This window comes from Apis florea, unplaced genomic scaffold (assembly GCF_048593485.1).
Source record: "Apis florea isolate Af1SG1 unplaced genomic scaffold, ASM4859348v1 contig_2274_pilon, whole genome shotgun sequence".
NCBI lineage: Eukaryota > Metazoa > Arthropoda > Insecta > Hymenoptera > Apidae > Apis > Apis florea.
This window is the reverse complement of record NW_028256550.1, coordinates 1,253,454-1,275,000: the sequence shown is the minus strand read 5'-3', so window position 1 is coordinate 1,275,000 and position 21,547 is coordinate 1,253,454. Positions and strand designations below refer to the sequence as shown.

Here is a 21,547-nt window from a genome sequence, read left to right as displayed (position 1 = left end):
ATAAAAACAACGACAATAAATGGGGATGACGATTATAACGATGCAATAGTGATAGCTATAATAATATAGCAATAATAATAATATATATATATATAATATAATGTATATATTATACATAATTATACGACGATGATGGCAATAGTCATAACGGTATCATAATAGCGATAATAATAATAAGAATAATAAGAATAATAATAATAATAATAATAACAGTACTCATATTAATAATAATAAGAATGATAATGATGATAATGATGATAGTGTGACAATAGCAGAGAGTAGCGGCAGTAGTAGCAGTAATGGTGATGATGCCAATAACAATGATAAGTAGTAGTAATAGTAGCAGTAATAATGATGATGGTGATAATAATAACGATAAAAATCACAATACATAACAAACATATTATTTTCATTTGGATCAAACTTTTGCTCAATCTCAAAACAATCTTACTGATTTTGCTATGTTAAAACTTAAATCTAAAACCGGTTTAGTGTGTCACCCATAACACAATGACGTGAAGAAAAAAGTGAAAAAGTAAAAAAAAAAAAAAAAAAAAAATTAATAAATAAATAAATAAATATGTGAAATATACACACGAAGGAACAAACAAGCGAGTATCTTGAAAAAATTGTAATAAACGAGTAGTAAAAACTTACACACTAACTACAGCATTTATTGGACCCGGAGTTTAAGTCAATCACAATTAGTAGAATGTATACTTTTCTTCGTGTTTTTTATTTGGTTCTTTTTCGATGAACCTGGTGAACGATCGTGAGATGTTGTTTGTCGCACAATACGAATTTTAGAATCGATCGATTTTATAGGCCATTCATTATTACTCAAACTTTCCCCTGTACCTTCACTCTTTGATTATTCGACATATTTCGATAACGAATCGTTGATTAAATTTACTTTCTCTTTTTTTTTTTTTTTTTTCAAGTTCTCCGTGGTCCCTTGGATTCCACGAATCCAAGTAATATAAAATCGAATGTGATACTGATTTTTTTTCTTTTTTTTTTTTGTAGGTCGATCAAAATCGCATTCGTTCAATTCATACGTATGTATGAACATTGTTATACATATGCATGTATAATAAATATATATATATGTATATACGTATACGTGTAAAATAAATCTTTCCACTATGTCACTTAATGCATCTTCCTCTTTATCACCGAAACAACTAAAAACACAATATTCATCTGAGCATATATATCCTCATGATCTATAAAGCTAGGTTTATTACGTGAGAATTGTTTCTTTGATTAGATGAGTATTTTAAATTATGTAATTATATAAGAAATCGTGAGAACACGTTCATTTTCGTACTTACATGATGCAGAATTTTATTTCGTCTGCCTGGAAAGTATCATTGACGAATTATTTTTTCGATTTCGAATTCATAATCGTTCCCATAAAAATTGTTATCATTGCCATCATCATCATCATCACCATTATCATCATCATCATCATCATCATCATCATCATCATCATCATCATCATCATCGTTGTCGTCGTCGCTGTCGTTGTCGTCGTAATCGTCACCGTTATAGTCACCATTACCATCGCCATTATCTCTATTACTATCATGATAATCAGCGTCATACCGTCATCATAGTCGTCATTGTTGGCATTGGTGTTGACGTTAACGTTCTCATCCACGTTGTCATCACCATTGTCACAGCAACTATCATCATGATCGCGCCGTTATCACGATGATCATTGCATATTCTCAGCATCGAGTTATTTCGATTGTAATCATTACACATTTATAACAATATCATCGTTACCAAGCAATTGTAACGCCATTATTATGATCTCGAGCGAAATACAGTTTCTCATATCTCGTTGTTCCATCGCAAATAAGTACAAAAAAAAGGACCTCACATCGATTGCCATCGACATTTTTAATCCGAACGCTTCCTTTTGCACAGTCTTTGCTTTTTTTTTCTTTTTTTTTTTTTTTTTTTTTTATATACGTGAAGCAGATAGCGATGCTGCTGCTGATCGAACATTAGTTTCTCCTCAATATGAAATATCGGAATCATCGCGTTTTCTAACGAAGAAAGAAAAAAAAGAAACAAAGAAATTCATGGAATTCGAAATATCTCTCGCATAATCTCATCATCGGTACGACACCGTAATTATCGTTTGGTCTAGTTTTTTTTTTAAAATGGTGCATGATCTGGGAAGTGGTAATTCGTTTGTTTGCAAATGAAAACATTCTGTTACGTATATTGTTATATCTACTAAAAAATATCTATAAACGGATTTATCATGGGAATGGACAACTCTATTTTTAAATCGTCCCTCGGAATGGAACATGGAAAAAAAAAACAGAGGTATCCATTCCAATATGATTATCGAACGTGGACCATTGTCCATTGGATGGATGTTGTACGATTTTACTTTATCGCCATCTTAATTTAGCTTCCAATTTTCTATCCCCTTTCTCTCTCTCTCTCTCTTTCTCTCTCCCTCTCTCTCGCTCGCTCTCTCTCTCTCTCTCTCTCTCTCTCTCTGCCGAGGAAGAAAACATTATTTTAGATCGCTTTGTTTCTTCGTTTATTCACCTATTACCGTTACTAGTAACGGATTTTAGAGAGGCATTTAGGAATGAAACATTGACAGTATGAATCTTTTTTTCTACACTTGTTGTTGTTGTTGTTGTTGTTGTTGTTATTGTTGTTGTTTGATTCAACCCATTCGTTTATTCTACCCTTACGATATAGAAACACAACACGGATAATTTCTATCTAGTACTTTCCGTATGTACGTTTATCTCTGTTACTTACACGAGTAGACATTTACGAGGAGAAGATTGATTTTTAATTCCAACAACGAAGAATCACGTTGTATGTATGTGTTATCGTTCAAGCTCGAATTGATCTCCCGGAAGAATTTAAGATCATGAAAAAAAAAAAAAAAATGCGTACAAAGAGTTTCGTTAACTTTTTTTTTTCCACCTTTTACATCATCTGTCCGTTATGCGTATATAGGTATACGTGTCGTATGACTCTAATAACCTTTGTACGTCTTGTCCGTATTATTGCTAGGCTTGTGTTGCGTTGTTCCTGTTTGTCTTCGTTTCTTTTTTTTTTTTCTATTTTTTTTTTCTCTCTTTTTTTTTTCTTCTTTTTTTCACACATTTTATAATCGAGCCTCCAATCGAGTCGAATATCGGTGTATAAAAAGATAATAGTTTACGGTGCAAAGAAGAGCTTCGGTACAAGCATTCTCTCTCTCTACGCAATTCTCTATAATGGGTGATAAGCGTTTGAAAAACTAAGAACAGGCCAAATCTGTTTATATCGTACGTGTCGGCAAAGGTCGGCGAGTGAACGAGTTATCAAGGGAGGCGATCGGTATCATTTTAATATAACCATCATTGCGTAACATGTTTATGAAATATAAGAAGAACGAAAGGAAGAAGATCGACAGAAGAAGAAAGAAATAAAATAAGGGAAGGAGCGATTGTTCGCGTCCTTGTTATCGTCCTCGTCCTCGTCTTCGTTGTTGTTGTTGTTGTTGCTTTTTGATATTTTGTTGTTGTTGTCACAGATGTTGTCATAATTTATCGATATAATAATAATAATAATAATAATAATAATAATAATAATAATAATAATAATAATAATAATAATAATGTGATAGTCTCGTGTTAACGTAGCTCTCGTAGATCCAATTTTTAACCTGTGCATTAAAAACAAGGAACAACTGCATATCGATTTGTATGGGATGATTAGGCACGAAATTCGGATCGTAAAACAACGACCACGTCAATGTCGTTCGATGTAGCCTCTCCTTAAGTTTTCTAAAGTTTCATGAACCGCTAATAGGCACGGTAAGGAATTCGCGAAACGGCAAGTCCAGAAACGAAGCGATAAAATACACTCTCTGAACACCGCTCAGAACTCAACTATTACGGCTGAGCAGGCTGCCAATCCCTAGAATTCAAGTCTATAGGCACTGCAACTAGTCTCGTGGTCCTGCAGATTAATCGTACATCGGGATGCCGAAGGCGAAAGGTCAATGTGATTCGCAGCGAGGGCTTCTTCGTTGTCAGCCACCCAATAGCCCAAAGTGTCGGTGTCGTAAGTCGGTATCATAGTCACCTCTGGGGAAACAACAACAATTGTTATCCAAATGTTAAATCTGAATGCCGCATTACATAGCCCAATATAAGCAACCTTTTCGATTACGCAACAATGACGAGAGGATTATGCGAAACACAAAACTCACCAAGATCTTTGTCCTCCCAAGACCTCTTAGCCTCCAATAACGCGTCGTAAACCTCGCGGCTCGGCTCGGTACCGCTGAACACGTAATACCTCGCGCGTACTCTTTTGAAAAATTCCAACGACGTGTAATACGAGTTTCCGTGATGAGGTACGTAAGTCAAATCCACGTAAACCGGCTGCACCTTGTTCTTCGAATCCTTCATCTTTTTCTCGTTCTTGCCCGGGCTCTCCGAACGTTTCTTGTTCTTTATATTCTCGGACAACACCCTTTTCGCTTGCTTCTTCTCCTTCTTCGGCGTCCCCGGCGCACCCTTGTTGGAGATTTCATTGGTCACGGGGGCGGGTGAGGGCAGCCTCAACGGCTCACCCCAGTCGTGTATCGCGTCGAAGTTTATCTCCGTCCCTCCGTTTTCGGCACGTTCGCCCGTGTTCGTCGATTGAGTCGCGTTTTTCAGATTGAACTTACGAGGCGGGACAGGGGACGGAAGGCCCAGAGGAGTTCCCCAACCGTCCAACGGGTCCTTCTTCTTCGATTCCGTTCTCGAATCGTCTTCTTTGTCGCTTGCGTCCGACGCTTCTTGACGGACGCTGCCGTTCGTGTATCTCGACGAGATAGCGGATTCCTTCCTCTCCACTCCCATGGTTTTCTCGAAATCGAGTCCCGCCTCGTCGATGTATCTCTTCGCGTCCGGTTTCTCCTTGTAATCGCCGGCGTACTCTTTCTCGACTAGGAATCGTTTGAACGCATAGTCGCTCTGTCGCTGCTCTGTCGAGGTGGAATGATCTCGAGACGAGGTAGGCGACTCGCCGCTGCCTGTCGTTCCGCCCGCCTTCTCCTGCAGCAAGGATCGATGGAGGGGGCTGTCGACCGAGGTGTCTTTGCCACTGGGCACGTACTCGTCCACTTTCACGTCCACCTTCTCGGCCAAGATCACCGTCTCTCCCTTCTCGTTCGTCGTTTCCGTCACTTCTCGAGTCGTGGTCACGATCTCGCCGTCGTCCGACACGGTCTTCGTCGTGGTGATGATCGTTCTGATCACCTCGCCCGATCTGAACCCCTCCGGGGTTCCCGTCAACGACCTGCCCTCGGATCTTCTGTCGATGGGCGTGGATCTTCCGGAGACGTGATGCGATTGGACGATTTCGGATGCGACGTGAGGGGACGACACCGTCTCGGACCTCTTCCCCCCCTCCTCGGCCGCCCGTTTCTCTTCCTCGCCTTGCCTCCTCGCGGCGTCTTCCACGCTTCTGATCACAGTCTCTTTGATCGTAGTTCTTTCGTCGGTGCTTGAAGCGTCGGTTCGTTTCATCGTCTCGCTCGCTAATTTTTCGATGTCTTCCCTCGAGACGCCATCGCCGTCCACCTTCGTGATCGTTGTCGTCGTCACCTTCACGTCTGAACGAGTGCTCGTTACAACGTCCGACAATTTGTGGCCGGTCAACAATTTTTCGGCATCCGACAAACTTACTTTACCGTCCGGCAACACGTCGCTCGTGATCACGATTTGCTTCGTCTCCTTTCTCACCGTCTCGACAGTTTCCGGGATCGTTTCCTCGCTCGTCGTTTCCCTAGTCGCTTTCGAATCGTCGGTCTCGTCCACGATCTCTCGTTTCACGATCTTCTTCACTATGATCACTTTGCCGTCCGGTGAAATCTCTTCGGCTAATTTCTCCTCGTCCGTCGCGCCTTCCTCGAGTATCCTCGATACATCCGATTCCTCGGTTATTATTTTCTTAATCGACTCGCCGATCTTGCTTTCCTTCAGTATTCGAATCGTCTCGCAGGGCTCGTCCTCGCACACTTCTCGTTTCACGATTCTCTTCACCACGATAACCTTACCATCCGGTGAAATTTCTGCCTCCGTCGATCCTTCCTCATCCGTCGCATCCGTTTCGATCACTCTCTTGATCGGCTCGCCGATCTTGCTCTCTTTCAATATCATTTGACCAGGCTTCGTTTCCGTTTCCACAACGGATGTGCTTGTTCTTTGGATCATCGTCGAAGAAGTAACGGGAGCAGCGGTGAACGTCTTGGAAACGTCGGATGGTTTAACAACGCCGGATTTGTCTTCTAATTTTTCCACCGTGGAAGCTGTGGGTTCCGAGATCGAGTCGGGAGTCTCGTCCCGGGTCATGTCGGGTGTTGATTTTCCCGAGAGTGTCGTGATGTGAGTGGTGCGTATCTCCGTCACCCCGCCGACGAACGCTTTGTGAAATTGACTCTCGTAGCCGACCGAATAATCCGAGATCGACGCGTCCATTTGGCCCTCTTGCGATCTCGGATACTCGGACGTCTTGTAATCGTAAGACAATTTTCTTTCGTCGTATCGAGGCGAGGGAGATTTCTCGTAACGGAAGCCATCTTTGGTGTAACTGTCTTCCCCCTCCTCGTCCTCCTGATAGTCGATCTCCACGTCGATTATGGATTCTCGGGCAAGTTTTTTCTTCAAAATTATCTCCTCGATTATTTCTAAAATGATGTATCGGGGCAACGATGTCCTTACGGTGATCTCCTCTAATATATCCTCGGTGATCTTTCTCCCCTGTTTGATGTAATCTTCCTCCAAAAATTTCTCCATCTCGATTCTCTTTTCTTCCGAGATCGATATCTCCTCGTCGATATGGGGGTCGGAGCGTACAGGACTGTCTTGGGTGGATTTGTCAGAGGCGATCAGTTCTGAACTCAAGCTGGAACTTATGGACCCTTCGCTCGTATCTTTCGTCGTGTCTTTCTGGGCCAGTTTCGCCTCATCTTCCGATCTTTCCACTTTATGTTGCTCGGTAATTTCTAAAATTGAACCTCTGCGTATCTTTCTCGTCATAATAATCGTTTCGATGATGTTCATCACTATAAACTCTGAAACGGAATAAGTCTTAATTATCTCTTCTATTACAAACGTTGTAATTTTTCTTCCCTTGTTTATATATTCTTCTAAAATATATTTCGTGATATTCTCTTCTTTATCGACCGTCATTTTCGTCGTATCATCGGTCAATATTCCATCTTTATCATCGACTTTATCATCCGCTCTTCCCAATTCCGGTGATATTGATTTACGAGAAACGGACAACTCTTCCTTGGGTTTTTCGATTGTGTCGCGTATTTGACTCTTGTCCGTTTTATCGATAGCCGATAAAACAGATTTATCTTTCATCTCGTCACCGGTGAACTTCGAAATTTCCTTTTTATCGGAAACGTCCGACACGATCGAACGTTTTCTTCTGTCACCAACTTGTGAATCCAAAGAAGAGGTGGGCGATATATCCATCGATCTCTTTAAATCCGCAGAAGTTGAATCAACATCATCGTGTTCAGCGATATCTGGCGATTTCGATTTAACCGATGCGTCTTTAATCTCCGTCGGTGAACTCGTCGCACTCGGGGACTTGGATTTCTCGGTATCCTTTATTACATCAATATCTTTTGTGTCCGCGATGTCACTCGCGATACTGGGAGATTTCGATTTATCTAACGATTTATCCTTTGTTTCCGTAACAATGCTTGTTACACTGGGAGATCTAGATTTATCGATATCTTTTCCACCAACATCTTTCAGATCTGATGTATCATCACCAGCGATGCTAGGCGATTTGGACTTATCTTTCGGTTCCGTCGTGATACCAGTTACACTTGGAGATCTTGATTTTTCAGTATCTTTTGCAGTAACGTCTTTTAAATCGGGTAAATCGCCAGCAATACTAGGTCTCTTATCCACTACTTCCTTCTGTTCCGCAATAACGCTGGCTACACTAGGAGACCTAGATTTTTCTATAGTCTTTGCTTCGATATCTTTCAAATCGGTATCGCTGACAACACTTGGTGATTTCGATATATCTTTCGTCTCTGTGAGAGCGCTAGGTGATATACTGGGAGATTTAGATTTTTCTTTCGTAGTAATATCCTCGGGCACTTCACCAGCAATGCTAGGCGATTTAGATTTTTCTGATGGTTCTTTCGATTCCGCAACACTTGTCGCGCTAGGAGATCTCGATTTTTCGATATCTTTCGTGTCAACATCCTTCAAATCAGGGACATCTCCGGTTATGCTAGGCGATTTTGATTTATCTAATGGTTCCTTCGTTTCTGCCGCGCTAATACTTGCCACGCTAGGAGATCTAGACTTCTCGATATCTTTAACGTCAACATCTTTTATATCGGCAACATCACCGGCAACACTAGGCGATTTTGATTTATCCACAGCCAGTTTCGATTCCGTTATGCTCGGAGATCTAGATTTCTCAATATCTTTTATATCGACATCTTTCAAATCAACAGTTTCACCTGCGACACTAGGAGATTTTGATTTAATTTCTGTTCCTTTCTGATCCGTTATTTCGCTTGTTAGGCTTGGAGATCTAGACTTTTCCATATCTTGTGTATCGACATCTTTCAAATCGATAACATCACCAGCAATACTGGGCGACTTTGATTTATCGAAGGCCTCTTTCGGTTCTGTAGTAACGCTTGAAGATCTAGATTTTTCAATATCTTTTATATCAACGTCCTTTAAATCTGGTTCTTCATCAACAACATTGGGCGATTTTGATTTATCAACTGATTCTTTCGATTCACCTGCAACACTCATCGTGCTTGGAGATTTTTCAATACGTTTTACATCAGTGTCCTTAAAATCAGGTTCTTCGCCAGCAACGCTGGGTGTCTTTGATTTATCCGATGATTCTTTGACTTCTGCTGTGACACTGATTACACTGGGAGACCTGGATTTTTCTTTTACGTCAATATCTTTTAATTCTGGCTCTTCCCCAACGACACTCGGTGACTTTGATTTATCTGATGGTTCCTTTACTTCTGTTGTGACACTTGCTACGCTAGGAGATCTCGATTTTTCAATCTCCTTTGCAACATCTTCCGATTTTGATTCTTTGATTTCTGTTGTTAAACTTGGAGATCTGGACTTTTCAATCTCCTTCGTATCGACATCTTTTAATTCGACAATATCACTAGATACACTGGGTGACTTTGATTTGTCCGATAGTTCTTTCACTTCTGCAGTAACACTCGTTACACTTGGAGATCTGGATTTTTCTACGTCTTTTATCTCAACATCCTTTAATTCTGGCTTTTCACCAGCAACACTGGGAGACTTTGATTTATCTGATGGCTCTTTTTCCTCTGCTGCGACACTAGTTACACTGGGAGACCTCGACTTTTCAATTTCTTTTGTATCTTTCAATTCAGCAATTTCATCGGTAACACTGGGAGACTTTGATTTGTCTGATGGTTCCTTCATTTCTGTTGTACTGGGAGACCTCGATTTTTCAATCTCTTTTGTATCAACATCCTTTAATTCTGGTTCTTCACCAACAACACTCGGTGACTTTGATTTATGTGATTCTGATGGCTCTTTCACTTCCGTTGTGATACTTGCTACGCTAGGAGACCTTGACTTTTCTATCTCTTTCGAATCAACATCCTTTAACTCTGGTTTTTCACCAGCAACACTGGGAGACTTTGATTTATCAGATGGCTCTTTTGTTTCTGCTGTGACACTTGTTACACTGGGAGACCTAGATTTTTCAATCTCTTTTGTATCAACATCTTTCAATTCGGCAACTTCACCAGCAACACTGGGAGACTTTGATTTATCAGATGGCTCTTTTGTTTCTGCTGTGACACTTGTTACACTGGGAGATCTTGATTTTTCAATCTCTTTTGTATCAACATCTTTCAATTCGGCAACTTCATCAGCAATACTGGGTGACTTTGATTTGTCCATTGGCTCTTTTGTATCAACATCTTTCAATTCGGCAACTTCATCAGCAATACTGGGTGACTTTGATTTGTCCATTGGCTCTTTTGTTTCTGTTGTGACACTTGCTACACTAGGAGACCTTGACTTTTCTATCTCTTTCGAATCAACATCCTTTAATTCTGGTTTTTCACCAGCAACACTGGGAGATTTTGATTTATCGGATGGCTCTTTTTCTTCTGCTGTGACACTTGTTACACTGGGAGACCTCGACTTTTCTATCTCTTTCGAGTCAACATCCTTTAATTCTGGTTTTTCACCAGCAACACTGGGAGATTTTGATTTATCGGATGGCTCTTTTTCTTCTGTTGTGACACTTATTACACTGGGAGACCTTGACTTTTCAATTTCCTTTGTATCTTTCAATTCAGCAACTTCATCAGTAACACTTGGTGATTTTGATTTATCTGATAATTCTTTCACTTCTGCTGTCACACTTGTTACGCTGGGAGATCTCGACTTTTCAATCTCTTTTGTATCAACATCTTTCAATTCAGCAACTTCACCAGCAATACTAGGCGACTTTGATTTATCGCTTGGTTCTTTTGTTTCTGCTGTGACACTTGTTACACTGGGAGATCTAGATTTTTCAATCTCCTTCGTATCAACATCTTTGAATTCGGCAACTTCACCTGCAATACTAGGCGACTTTGATTTATCCGTTGGTTCTTTTGTTTCTGCTGTAACACTCGTTACACTGGGAGATCTGGATTTTTCAATCTCTTTTGTAACATCTTTTAATTCTGTTTCTTCCCCAGAAACACTCGGCGATTTTGATTTATCGGTTGGTTCTTTTGTTTCTGTCGTGACACTCGTTACACTGGGAGATCTAGATTTTTCAATCTCTTTTGTATCAACATCTTTCAATTCGACAACTTCACCAGCAATACTAGGCGACTTTGATTTATCGCTTGGTTCTTTTGTTTCTGTCGTGACACTCGTTACACTGGGAGATCTAGATTTTTCAATCTCTTTTGTATCAACATCTTTCAATTCGACAACTTCACCAGCAATACTAGGCGACTTTGATTTATCCATTGGTTCTTTTGTTTCTGCTATGACACTTGTTACACTTGGAGATCGAGATTTTTCTATGTCTTTTACTTCAACATCCTTTAATTCTGGCTCTTCACCAGCAACACTGGACGACTTTGATTTATCTGATGGTTCTTTCGGTTCGGCAGTAACACTGATTACACTTGAAGATCTGGATTTTTCTATATCTTTTACTTCAACATCCTTTAATTCTGGTTCTTCGCCAACAACACTGGGCGATTTTGATTTATCCGATGATTCTTTCGGTTCCGCAGTAATACTCGTTACACTTGGAGATCTAGATTTTTCTACATCTTTTAATTCTGGCTTTTCACCAGCAACACTGGGAGTTTTTGATTTATCTGATGGTTCTTTCGGTTCCGCAATAACACTCGTTACACTTGGAGATCTTGATTTTTCTATGCCTTTTACTTCAATATCCTGTAATTCTGCCTCTTCACCAGCAACACTGGGCGACTTTGATTTATCTGATCGTTCTTTCGGTTCGGCAGTAACACTGGTTACACTAGGAGATCTGGATTTTTCTATGTCTTTTACCTCAACATCCTTTAATTCTGGTTCCTCACCAGCAACACTGGGCGATTTTGATTTATCCGATGGTTCTTTCGGTTCTGCAGTAACACTTGTTACACTTGGAGACCTCGACTTTTCTATCTCTTTCGAATCAACATCCTTTAATTCTGGCTTTTCGCCAGCAACACTGGGAGATTTTGATTTATCTGATGGTACTTTCGGTTCGGCAGTAACACTTGTTACACTTGGAGATCTGGATTTTTCTATGTCTTTTACCTCAACATCCTTTAATTCTGGTTCCTCACCAGCAACACTGGGCGATTTTGATTTATCCGATGGTTCTTTCGGTTCTGCAGTAACGCTCGTTACACTTGGTGATCTGGATTTTTCTACTTTTATATCGATATCCTTTAATTCTGGCTTTTCACCAGCAACACTGGGAGACTTTGATTTATCTGATGGCTCTTTTTCTTCTGCTGTGACACTTGTTACGCTGGGAGATCTTGACTTTTCAATTTCTTTTTTATCAACATCTTTCAATTCTGGCTCTTCACCAGCAACACTGGGCGACTTTGATTTATCTGATAGCTCTTTTAACTCTGCACTCGTTACACTTGGTGATCTGGATTTTTCTTTATCTTTTATCTCGACATCTTTTAATTCTGGTTTTTCATCAGCAATACTGGGAGACTTTGATTTATCTAATGTCTCTTTCTCTTCTGCTGTGACACTTATCACGCTGGGAGATCTTGACTTTTCAATTTCTTTTTTATCAACATCTTTCAGATCAACAATTTCACCAGCAATACTGGGCGACTTTGATTTATCTGATGGTTCTTTTACTTCTATCGTAGTGCTCGTTACGCTGGGAGATCTGGATGTTTCTATTTCTTTCATGTCAACGTCTTTTATTTCTGCTGTTACACTAGGAGATCTAGATTTTTCAACCTCTTTTGTATCAACATCCTTTAATTCTGGTTGTTCGCCAGGAACACTAGGTGATTTTTCGGTGATTTCTTTGACTTCTGCTGGAACACTGGTTACACTGGGTGTTCTAGATTTTTCAATGTCTTTTAAATCTGGTTCTTCTTCAGGACTAGGTGTTTTTGATTTATCCATCGTTTTCTTTTCTTCTGTAGGAATACTCGATACACTGGGGGATCTTGATTTTTCAATTTCTTTTGTCTCGATATCTTTTAAATCGGGTTCATCTCCAGCAATACTAGGCGATTTTGATTTGTCGGATACCTCCTTTGATTCTGCTGTAACACTTGTTACACTAGGTGTTCTAGATTTATCAATACTTGTTGCCTCTATTTCTTTCAAATCTTCGATATCACCAGCAATGCTGGGCGATCTTGTTTTATCTTCTGTTTCCTTTGGTCCTATTGAAACATCTATTTCACTTGGTGATCTAGATTTATCGATTACTTTAGTATCAGCCTCTGTTACGACATGAATTTCACTTGAAATACTAGATCGTTTCGATACATCGATTACTGTCTTTGTTTCTATTGGTATACTTTCGGGCTTAATTTCTTCTTTCTCAATTTTTTCAATCACATGTTTTTCTATATCTACTTCCTCTTTCATTTTCTTTTCTTCTTCTTTGGGAGAGACTATTTCTTTATCCGTAATATCAAGTTCTTGAATTTTTTCTGTTATAATAGGAGATTTTGGTTTTTCTGTAGTTGATGTAATATCTGTAACAAAAGTTGATTTTAATGTATCGATTGGTTCTTTGCTCTTTTCATCAAAGGTACTTAGCTCTTTATCAGTTGTAATTGTTGTAGTATCTAATTTTGTTAATGTATGTATTTCCACTTTAGATTTATCAATATCTACAGTTGGAAGCTTATCCTTATCAATAATATCAGTCTGTTTAATATCAGAGGATATTTTATCCTCAAGTATTTTTGATTCAATTTCTGCCTCTAAATCTTTCAGTTTCTCTTCTTTCATTTCTAATTTGCGATCTGTGATTAATTCTTTTTCTTCTATTCTGGCAGGTTCGATAATTGATTCCTCTTTCGGTGATTCACTCTTTTCACGCGACACGCATACTTCTTCTTTTTCATCTTTTTTCACTTCAATTTCACGAATCTCTTGGCTAATTTCTTCAATTCGCTTCGTTACGGTTTCCGTTTCTAAAATTGATTTCACCGGTTCTACCTCTTTTGTATCGGTTGGAATTTTGCTCGGTTCTTTTAATTTTTCCGTGGGTGATTTCGCAAAAATAGTTTCTGCCGGTGAAACGTCCTCCGATCGAATCGATTCGGACGATTTTAATGCACTTATTTCAAGAATCTTCTTATCACTTTCTTCCTTGGACTTCTGTAAATGATCTTCAATAATTTCTTCGCGCAATTCTTCTTTTTCAATAATGTCAGGTTTTTTAGTATCAATTGATTGGATCGGTTCAATTGTTTCGATTATTTTCTTTTTATCTATATCAATAGCGGCTACTTTAGCCACATCCTCAATTTGTTTTTGTTGTAATGGAGATTTAGGAGTTTCTGTGTCCATAATAGATGGAGAAGTGCTACTATCCGCCTCCTTCGGTTTACCTTTCTCCAAACTGTCCTCGAGATCGCGCGAATCACGTGTATCGATTGGAGATTTATCCAAACTGTCTTCGGGCGTTATTTTTCCAATGTCTTTTGACAATGATTTTTCGGAAATACTGTCCTTTTCTGGGCTGCTTATTTCTGAATGCAGAGAGTCCTTATCTAAAAGTAAAGAATCTTTATCAGGTGTTGTCTTGATAGATGTATCTTTAAGAGAATCTTCGGGTGTAATAGCTTTTTGAAATGCGATAGTACCAGCTGCACAAATTTCCGTTTCCTGTCCACCGTCTTCGCTACTCGCTGTGACTAACATTCGCCGAACAGATCCAGTATCTTCTGCGACTTTTGGTTTCTTCTCCTTTATTTCTTCTAGTTCCTGTTCTTGTTTCTTCTGTTCCTTAGCTAAGGATAGATCTTCTGGAGCAATTTGTTTTTCATCTTCAATTTTCTCCAATTTCGGAGATATTTTTTCTACTTTAGCTAATTCGTCGATACTTGGTTTACGATCGGTGATATCTTTAATTGATTCAATTTCGGTTTCAACAATTTTCTCTGGAGATTTCTCCTTAATTATCTCCTTCTTATCTTCTGGTTTCTCTTCTTTTACCATCTCTGGAGTTTTAATTTCTTCGCCTTTATCAAGTTTTTCTGGAGTTTTAATTTCTTCGTCTTTATCAAGTTTTTCTTCCTCGACAGTAGATTTTAACTCGGGTAACGATTCTACTAATTTTATTTCTTCTTTCTTTTCCTCAACCTTTATTTCTTTCTCTTCCTTTACCGATTCTTTTTCTTCTTTCTTTTTTTCTACTTTTAATTCCTTTTCTTCTTCTGCGGGTTTCTTTTCTTCTTTCTTCTCCTCAACCTTTATTTCTTTCTCTTCCTTTGCCGATTCCTTTTCTTCTTTCTTTTCTTCCACTTTTAATTCCTTTTCTTCTTCTGCGGGTTTCTTCTCTTCTTTCTTTTCTTCCACTTTTAATTCCTTTTCTTCTTCTGCAGGCTTCTTTTCCTCTTTCTTCTCTTCCAGCTTTAAGTCTTTCTCTTCTTTTGCTGGTTCCTTTTCTTCTTTTTTCTCTTCAACTTTTAATTCTTTTTCTTCCTCCACAGGTTTCTTTTCTTCTTTCTTCTCTTCAATTTTTAATTCTTCTTTTTCCTCTTCTTTCTTTTCTTCTTTCTTTTCCTCCACTTTTAATTCCTTTTCTCCTTCTGCAGGTTTCTTTTCTTCTTTTTTCTCCTCAATCTTTAATTCTTTTTCTTCTACTGCAACTTCTTTTTGTTCTTTCTTTTCCTCAATCTTTATTTCTTTTTCTTTTTCTTCGGGTTTCTTTTCTTCTTTCTTGTCTTCAATCTTTAATTCTTTTTCTTCTTCTTCAGGTTTCTTTTCTTCTTTCTTTTCTTCCACTTTTAGTTCCTTTTCTTCTTCTGCAGGTTTCTTTTCTTCTTTCTTCTCTTCTAACTTTAAGTCTTTCTCTTCTTTTGCTGGTTCCTTTTCTTCTTTTTTGTCCTCAACCTTTAATTCTTTTTCTTCAACTACTGGTTTCTTTTCTTCTTTCTTATCCTCCAGCTTCAAGTCTTTCTCTACTTTTGCTGGTTCCTTTTCTTCTTTTTTGTCCTCAATCTTTAATTCTTTTTCTTCCTCTACGGGTTTCTTTTCTTCTTTCTTCTCCTCAACCTTTAATTCTTTTTCTTCCTCTCCGGGTTTCTTTTCTTCTTTTTTCTCTTCTATTTGTAATTCTTGTTGAGGTTTTTTTTCCTCTTTTTCAACTTGAAGGATAGTCACTTTCGGTGTTTCTTCGATTAATTTTTTGTCAATAATTTTTTCTTCCTTTTTCTCTTTAGCTTCGTCTAGATATTTTTCTGTCGTATCGAGAGGTTCCGTTTCTTTTACTATTTCTATCGTCTTAGTCAATTCTTCAGGTTCTTTCTTTTCCATTTCTTCTTTATCCAATTTAGCAAATTGTAACTTATCGATGTCTAATTCTTTTTTCTCTATTTTCTCTTTCGTCTCATGAACAAATTTTTCGTCGGCTTCAATAACTTCGCTTATTACGTCTTCGACAGCTTCTTCAGCGTATTCTCGTTCCCTCAATTCATCCGATTTTGGCGAAATAACCCGTGAGGTATCTTCTAGCGAAGTAACCGTTACTTCACGCACTTTATACTCTTGTTCAACAGCCTCAAAATCATCGGTAATGTCTTTTTCTTTTGGAATTATTTGTTCTTTAATTTGTATCTCTTCTTTCGAAACTTTTTTACCAATACTAACAAAACCATCTTCTTCTACTTCTTCTTCTTCCTCCTCCTCTTCTTCTTCTTCGACCTCTTCCTTTTTTTTCAAGTCGAGTTCTGCTTTGAGTGCTTCAGGCGCTTCGAATAGTTTCTCTTCTTTTTCCTTCTCTAGTTTCGCGGCAGGTACTTTATCGATCGGTGATAATACTTCCTTTGGTTCTTTTGTGACCTCTGTAATTTCTTTTTCTTTTTCCTTTTCGATTTCTTTCTTTTCCACTTTTTCTATTTCTTCCTTTTCTTCTTCTTTCTTTTGTTTAAGAACAATCTGTTCTACCTGCGAATCAAACAGACCTTTAGTAGGAACATCGATTAATTTTTGAACGATAATTTCCTGAATAATACGAATGATAATCGTTTTCGGTACGGTTTTTCTCACAGAAATTTCCTCCACGATTTCAATGGTTATACATTTTCCTTTCCTCATATATTCATCGATGATATATTCCTCGAGTTCCATTTGCAGTCGTGGAGTAATCGATTCGAGTCTCAAGATATCAACGTTATCGACAACATCCTCCTTCGAAAGTCCTTTCCGTATGATAATCTCTTCGATAATATAAATCACACGCTCTTTTGGAACACGTTTCACGATTGTGATATATTCTACAATCTCAATCGTAATCCTCTTCTTCTTCGATACAAGCTCTTCGATTATCTCTTCTACCATGCGATCAACTTTATCAATGATCGCTCTTACTTCGGACGGCAATTCAATTGAGGTAGCAATTTCTTCACTCGCGTCCACTTTGGCCTCGCGCTCTTTATCCGTTACGAATTTCGGCGATGTTGGCGTCGAACCGGGGGAGACCATCACGATCTCCGCCTTCGCGGGAGAAATCTTTTGATCGAAACCTATCACCGACTCTTCTATCCCTGTTCGAATTTGTGCCTCATCGATCGATTTTCTCGCGGTTTCCTTCACGCATACGTCCTCTAATCCAGCTTCCATTACATCCATTTTCGGAGAAACAACTTCCTTATCGGGAACAAGCGGCTCCTTTATTGCTTTTCTATCCTCTCTCAACATCTCTTCGCAAATCTCTTTAACGTCACGTTTATCCTCCGATTTTATATCTGGAGACGTAATATCCTCGATTTTCTTCACCATTTTCACGCAAGGCTCCTCGTGCACTTCGACGAGCTCTTCGGCTTCCTCCTGATAAGGAGAAATTTCTTCCGTGATGCCAACCTTCGTCGGAATTACGGCAACTTTATCTTCGATCGTGGTTAATTTTTCAGGCGATTCGACGCCTTCTCCTTCAGAAACTGGCGATTTAGTTTTAGCAGCAGTGGGTGATACAGCAGCTTCTTCTTTCTTGATCGGTTCCTCGAATAACGCTTTGTCCGAAAATAAATCGTCTTCTTTCAGAACTTGAGCAACTTTACGCACGATTTCAATGACATCTTTCGGTTTCTCCTCGATATCTATGCCAGCTGTTCCAGCGAGGACCTCGCCAACATCTCGAACGGCCTCCTTAACGTCTTTGGTAGGCACTGGTTCCCAATCTTCTTCTTTTGGTATTTCGAATTTTACTTTCTCTGGTTCTTTGGTCTCGGGCGATATGCTTTCGATCTGCGGTTTTATCGCTTCTAATTTCTCCACTACACCCTCCAACGTGTCTTTAACGACATCCTTCACTGCTGGTGCTTCTCGTGTCAGGTCGACAGTTTCTTCTTCGATCTTTTCCTCCAACGACTCCAACGAGTCCCTCAAACTATCCTTCACCGTCTTGAATTTTTTCGAAGCTTCTTCCAGCAAGGCTTTTATTTCCTCCGCGTCTTCCTCCACTTCTTCTCCAACCTCCTCTTCCTTCCTAATCTTGACATCGATCTCTGTTACCTCCTCTTTCTTCTCGTCCAACGTGACTTCTTTCGGCTCAACTTCGCTCACTTTCACGTCTTCCTTTATCACAATTTTTTCATCGACAGGTTTAGGCACAACGATTGGCACTTCTTCCTCCTCCTTCTCTGCGACCTCAATTTCACTCGGTTTCTCCTCGGGCTTCGCTTCTTCCGGTATGGAAACATCCTCGACGACCTTCGCGACAGTTTCCTCGACAACTTCTTTCCGCTCCGCTTCAACTTCTTGCGCTTTTTCACTGGGTTTGCCTACTTTGGGGAACATTTTCTCCATATCGACCTCCTCGAGGACAGTTTTCTCTACCTTAGCTTCCTTAGGGGAGCTGGACTTGGACGAGGATTTTTCGTCGACATCTTTCTCTTGCTCCTTCTTCGATTTTTTAGTCAACTTATCGATGCCCTTCTCAAATTTATCGGCAACCTTGCCGAAGAAACTGAAAACACCTTTTTGCTCCTTGACCGGCGGGGTGGGCGGTTCCTGTTCCGGTTTCTGTTCCGGCTTCTGTTCTTGTTGTTGCGGCAACGTCAGCTTTTCCTCCTTGTCCTTTTCAAAGTCCTCTATCCTGTACAATTTGGGATCCACCTCCTCGTGGACAGGCAGATCGGCAACCTCGTCCGGCGTTTTCACGATATCTCGTTGCACAGCTTGTCGGATGTCGAACACGTGAACGTCTGGTTTGGTTGTCACCGTAAGGGGTACAATTCGCGTAGCAGCAGCAGCAGCAGCAGCAGCCACCTCCTCTTCCTTAATCTTCGGTATCACGTCTTTCTCTTTCACCTCCTCGATAATGTGTTTCTCGTCGATGTCCTCCTTTATTTCATCGAGCGGTATACGCTCGTCTTCCGGAAGGGTTGGCGCTGTCGTCGTGGCGCCAGATTCCAAGGTCGATATTCGCTCCTGCGACTCTTCCAATTTCTCGGGGATCTGCTCCTTTTGGTCGGCTTCAGGCTTCAAGTCGGTGTCGGTCGTTTTCTTCTCGGACGAGTCTAATTTGTCCGGGCTCAAGCTCGACGGTTCCTTCGTAACGTCCTCGCTGTCCTTTTTCCCAGAATCATCCTTTTCCTCGGGCTTCTGCTGTATCGTTTCCGCCGCGATTATATCTTTCACCTCCTCCTCCTCCTCCTCCTCCTCCTCCAATCGCTCTCTCCGATCCGGCGACAGATCGATGGGCTCCTCCGCGCCCTCTTCCTCGATCTTCAACGCCGTTTCCATCGCCCTTTCCTCCCGTCCCTTCTCCACCACGCTCTCGTCCCTCTCCTTTTCCTCGACCTCCTCCTCCTCCCCTTTCTCCTTCACCTGCTCCATATCCTTCAGCATCTTCGCCTTCTCCGACTCAGCCTCGTCCAAGATATGCTTCTGTTCACCCTCCCCGCTCTGGGTGGAGTCCTCGATGTAATCCTCCTCCTTCTCGACGATCAAGTATTCGTCGATCATCTCCCTCTTCAACGCCTCCTCCATGTCGGGCTCGATGATGTCGTCGTCCGTGATATCCTCCTCCTTCTTGTCGGTAAGCTCGGCGGTGATCTCGTCATCCCCCTCGGAACGGTCGTCCTTCCTCGTCTCCTCGATACGCTCCGCCTTCTGGAGCACGGCCTCGATCTCCTCCACCACTTCCCGCTCCTCCTTCAGATCGGCCAGCACCTTGCTCTCGATCGAGTCCAACGAGATGTCCTCCGACTGTTCCATCAGGCTCTTCTCCACCAGCCTGACGCCCGCCTCGGCCTCGATCCCGGACGGCGTGGACACCGTGGACGAGTCGGCGGTCCCCTTCTCCCCCTTCCCTTTCCGGGCAACCACGCCATCCTTGTCGGATTTCACGGAGGTGGTTGGCGTGCTTCGAGTCGATTTAGCCGGGCTGCCGGACACCCGCACCTTGCTCGGGCTGACAGGCTTCCTCCGCCCGATCGGCTTCCTGTCCATCGGCTTCGGCTTCGCCATTACCTTCACCGTCGTTTCCTTTATCGCCGATTTCTTCTGCTCCACCACCTTCCTGTTGTTCGCGTCCTTCGTGCTCTTCGCCGGCGGCGCGACCTCGATCTTGTGAACAGGCGGCATCTTTTTCACCGCCTTCGATATTTCCGTCTTGCTCGCAACCCCGTTCATGGTCTTCTTGGGCGTGGTCGGCGACGACTTGATCATTTGACCCGTCTCCCTCTTCTCCACGGGGGATTGCTTCGCCCTCTTCGACTCGACCGTCTTCGACTTCGGCACCGCGTCCACCATCTTCGAGGGCTTCGCGCTCTTCGCCTCCTTCTTCTTCGAGGGCTTCGCGATTATCTTCTCCGTTTCCTGCTTCGTGCCCTCGGTGCCCTTCTTCTGAACCTCCTCCTCCCGTCTCTCCTCCTTCTCCATCTTCCCAATTTCCTTTTTTATGATCTCCTTCCTCGCGTCCTTCTCCGCCCTCCTCTCCTTCACGTCCTTTATCTCCACCTCTATCTTCTTGTTCTCCAACGCTTTCTTAGTCTTCGCCTCGGCTTTGATCGGTTGCTGCGGTTTCGTGGGTATGATAGGCGTGCCCTGGGCTACTACCCGGGCAGGCAAATCCTCGCCGCCTTTTATCACTTTCATCTCTGGCGACTCCTTCTTCTCCTTCTTCGCGTCCCCTATCTTTTTAGCCGGCTCCTTGTCGCTTATGAGGCTGAACTTTTGCTTGGCAGGCTTGTCGCGCAGGGTGGCCAACGAGGCGGACGGGGAGAGGCTTTTGGCCGAGCAGACAGGATGCTTGAGAAACTCGAGATGCTTCAGTCGTTCGAACCCTTCGAAGATCTTGAGCTGCGGCGTGCTCCCGGGGAACAGGATTCTCGTGATGGTGTCCTCGGGATTGGCAGGTTGCCAGACCAGCATCGCGCATATCGAGACCAGATTCTGAATAGGGAAGGTTAAATTGTTCGAGTCCTTTCTGTGGGCGCCCGAGAACAATTTCGAGTCCGAGGTGTGCCACTTGGCCAGGAACTCCCTGACTTCGCGGCTGTCCTTGCTCGGGCTCAGCACGTACATGTCCAGGGTGCCGTGGCCCACCTTGTGATAAAGATTGATCGGGTCCGGATCCCTGTAGCACGGATGCGCCCGCAGATTAATGTGGCGTAGATTAACAACCATCTCTTGGCCGATGTCGGTGAGATTCAAGATCAGGGGATCGATATCTTTGTTCCCGTCCGGTGAATTGGATTGTCTTCTCTCCTGTTACGTGGGACAATGCAACATCAACAGTTTTAGGAATAATAACGGTTATATAATAATTTAATAATATT

The 21,547-nt window shown here is 41.5% G+C and overlaps 1 protein-coding gene and 1 long non-coding RNA gene across 4 annotated transcripts in view; both read right to left on the bottom strand.

The window, feature by feature from the left end:
* Positions 1–616: 616 nt before the first annotated feature.
* LOC147658342 (uncharacterized) lies at positions 617–1,514 on the bottom strand. The gene is made up of 2 exons (XR_015290667.1): positions 1,335–1,514; positions 617–1,184 (listed from the first exon to the last, which is right to left on the bottom strand). It is a non-coding gene; the product is annotated as an uncharacterized LOC147658342 (long non-coding RNA).
* A 1,400-nt stretch (positions 1,515–2,914) lies between these two features.
* Positions 2,915–21,547, bottom strand: part of LOC100864198 (uncharacterized) — a 29,342-nt gene continuing 10,709 nt past the window's right edge. The window contains exons 7-9 of one of the 3 annotated variants that reach the window (XM_086902993.1): positions 9,477–21,476; positions 4,244–9,356; positions 2,915–4,118 (exon numbers count right to left, since the gene is read on the bottom strand). In XM_086902993.1, coding sequence (XP_086759119.1) covers positions 3,949–4,118; positions 4,244–9,356; positions 9,477–21,476 — 17,283 coding nt within the window. In that variant the 3' untranslated portion in view covers positions 2,915–3,948. Of the gene's footprint in view, positions 4,119–4,243; positions 21,477–21,547 lie in introns of all 3 variants that reach the window. The other 2 variants (XM_086902992.1, XM_086902991.1) reach the window with 2 other exon arrangements.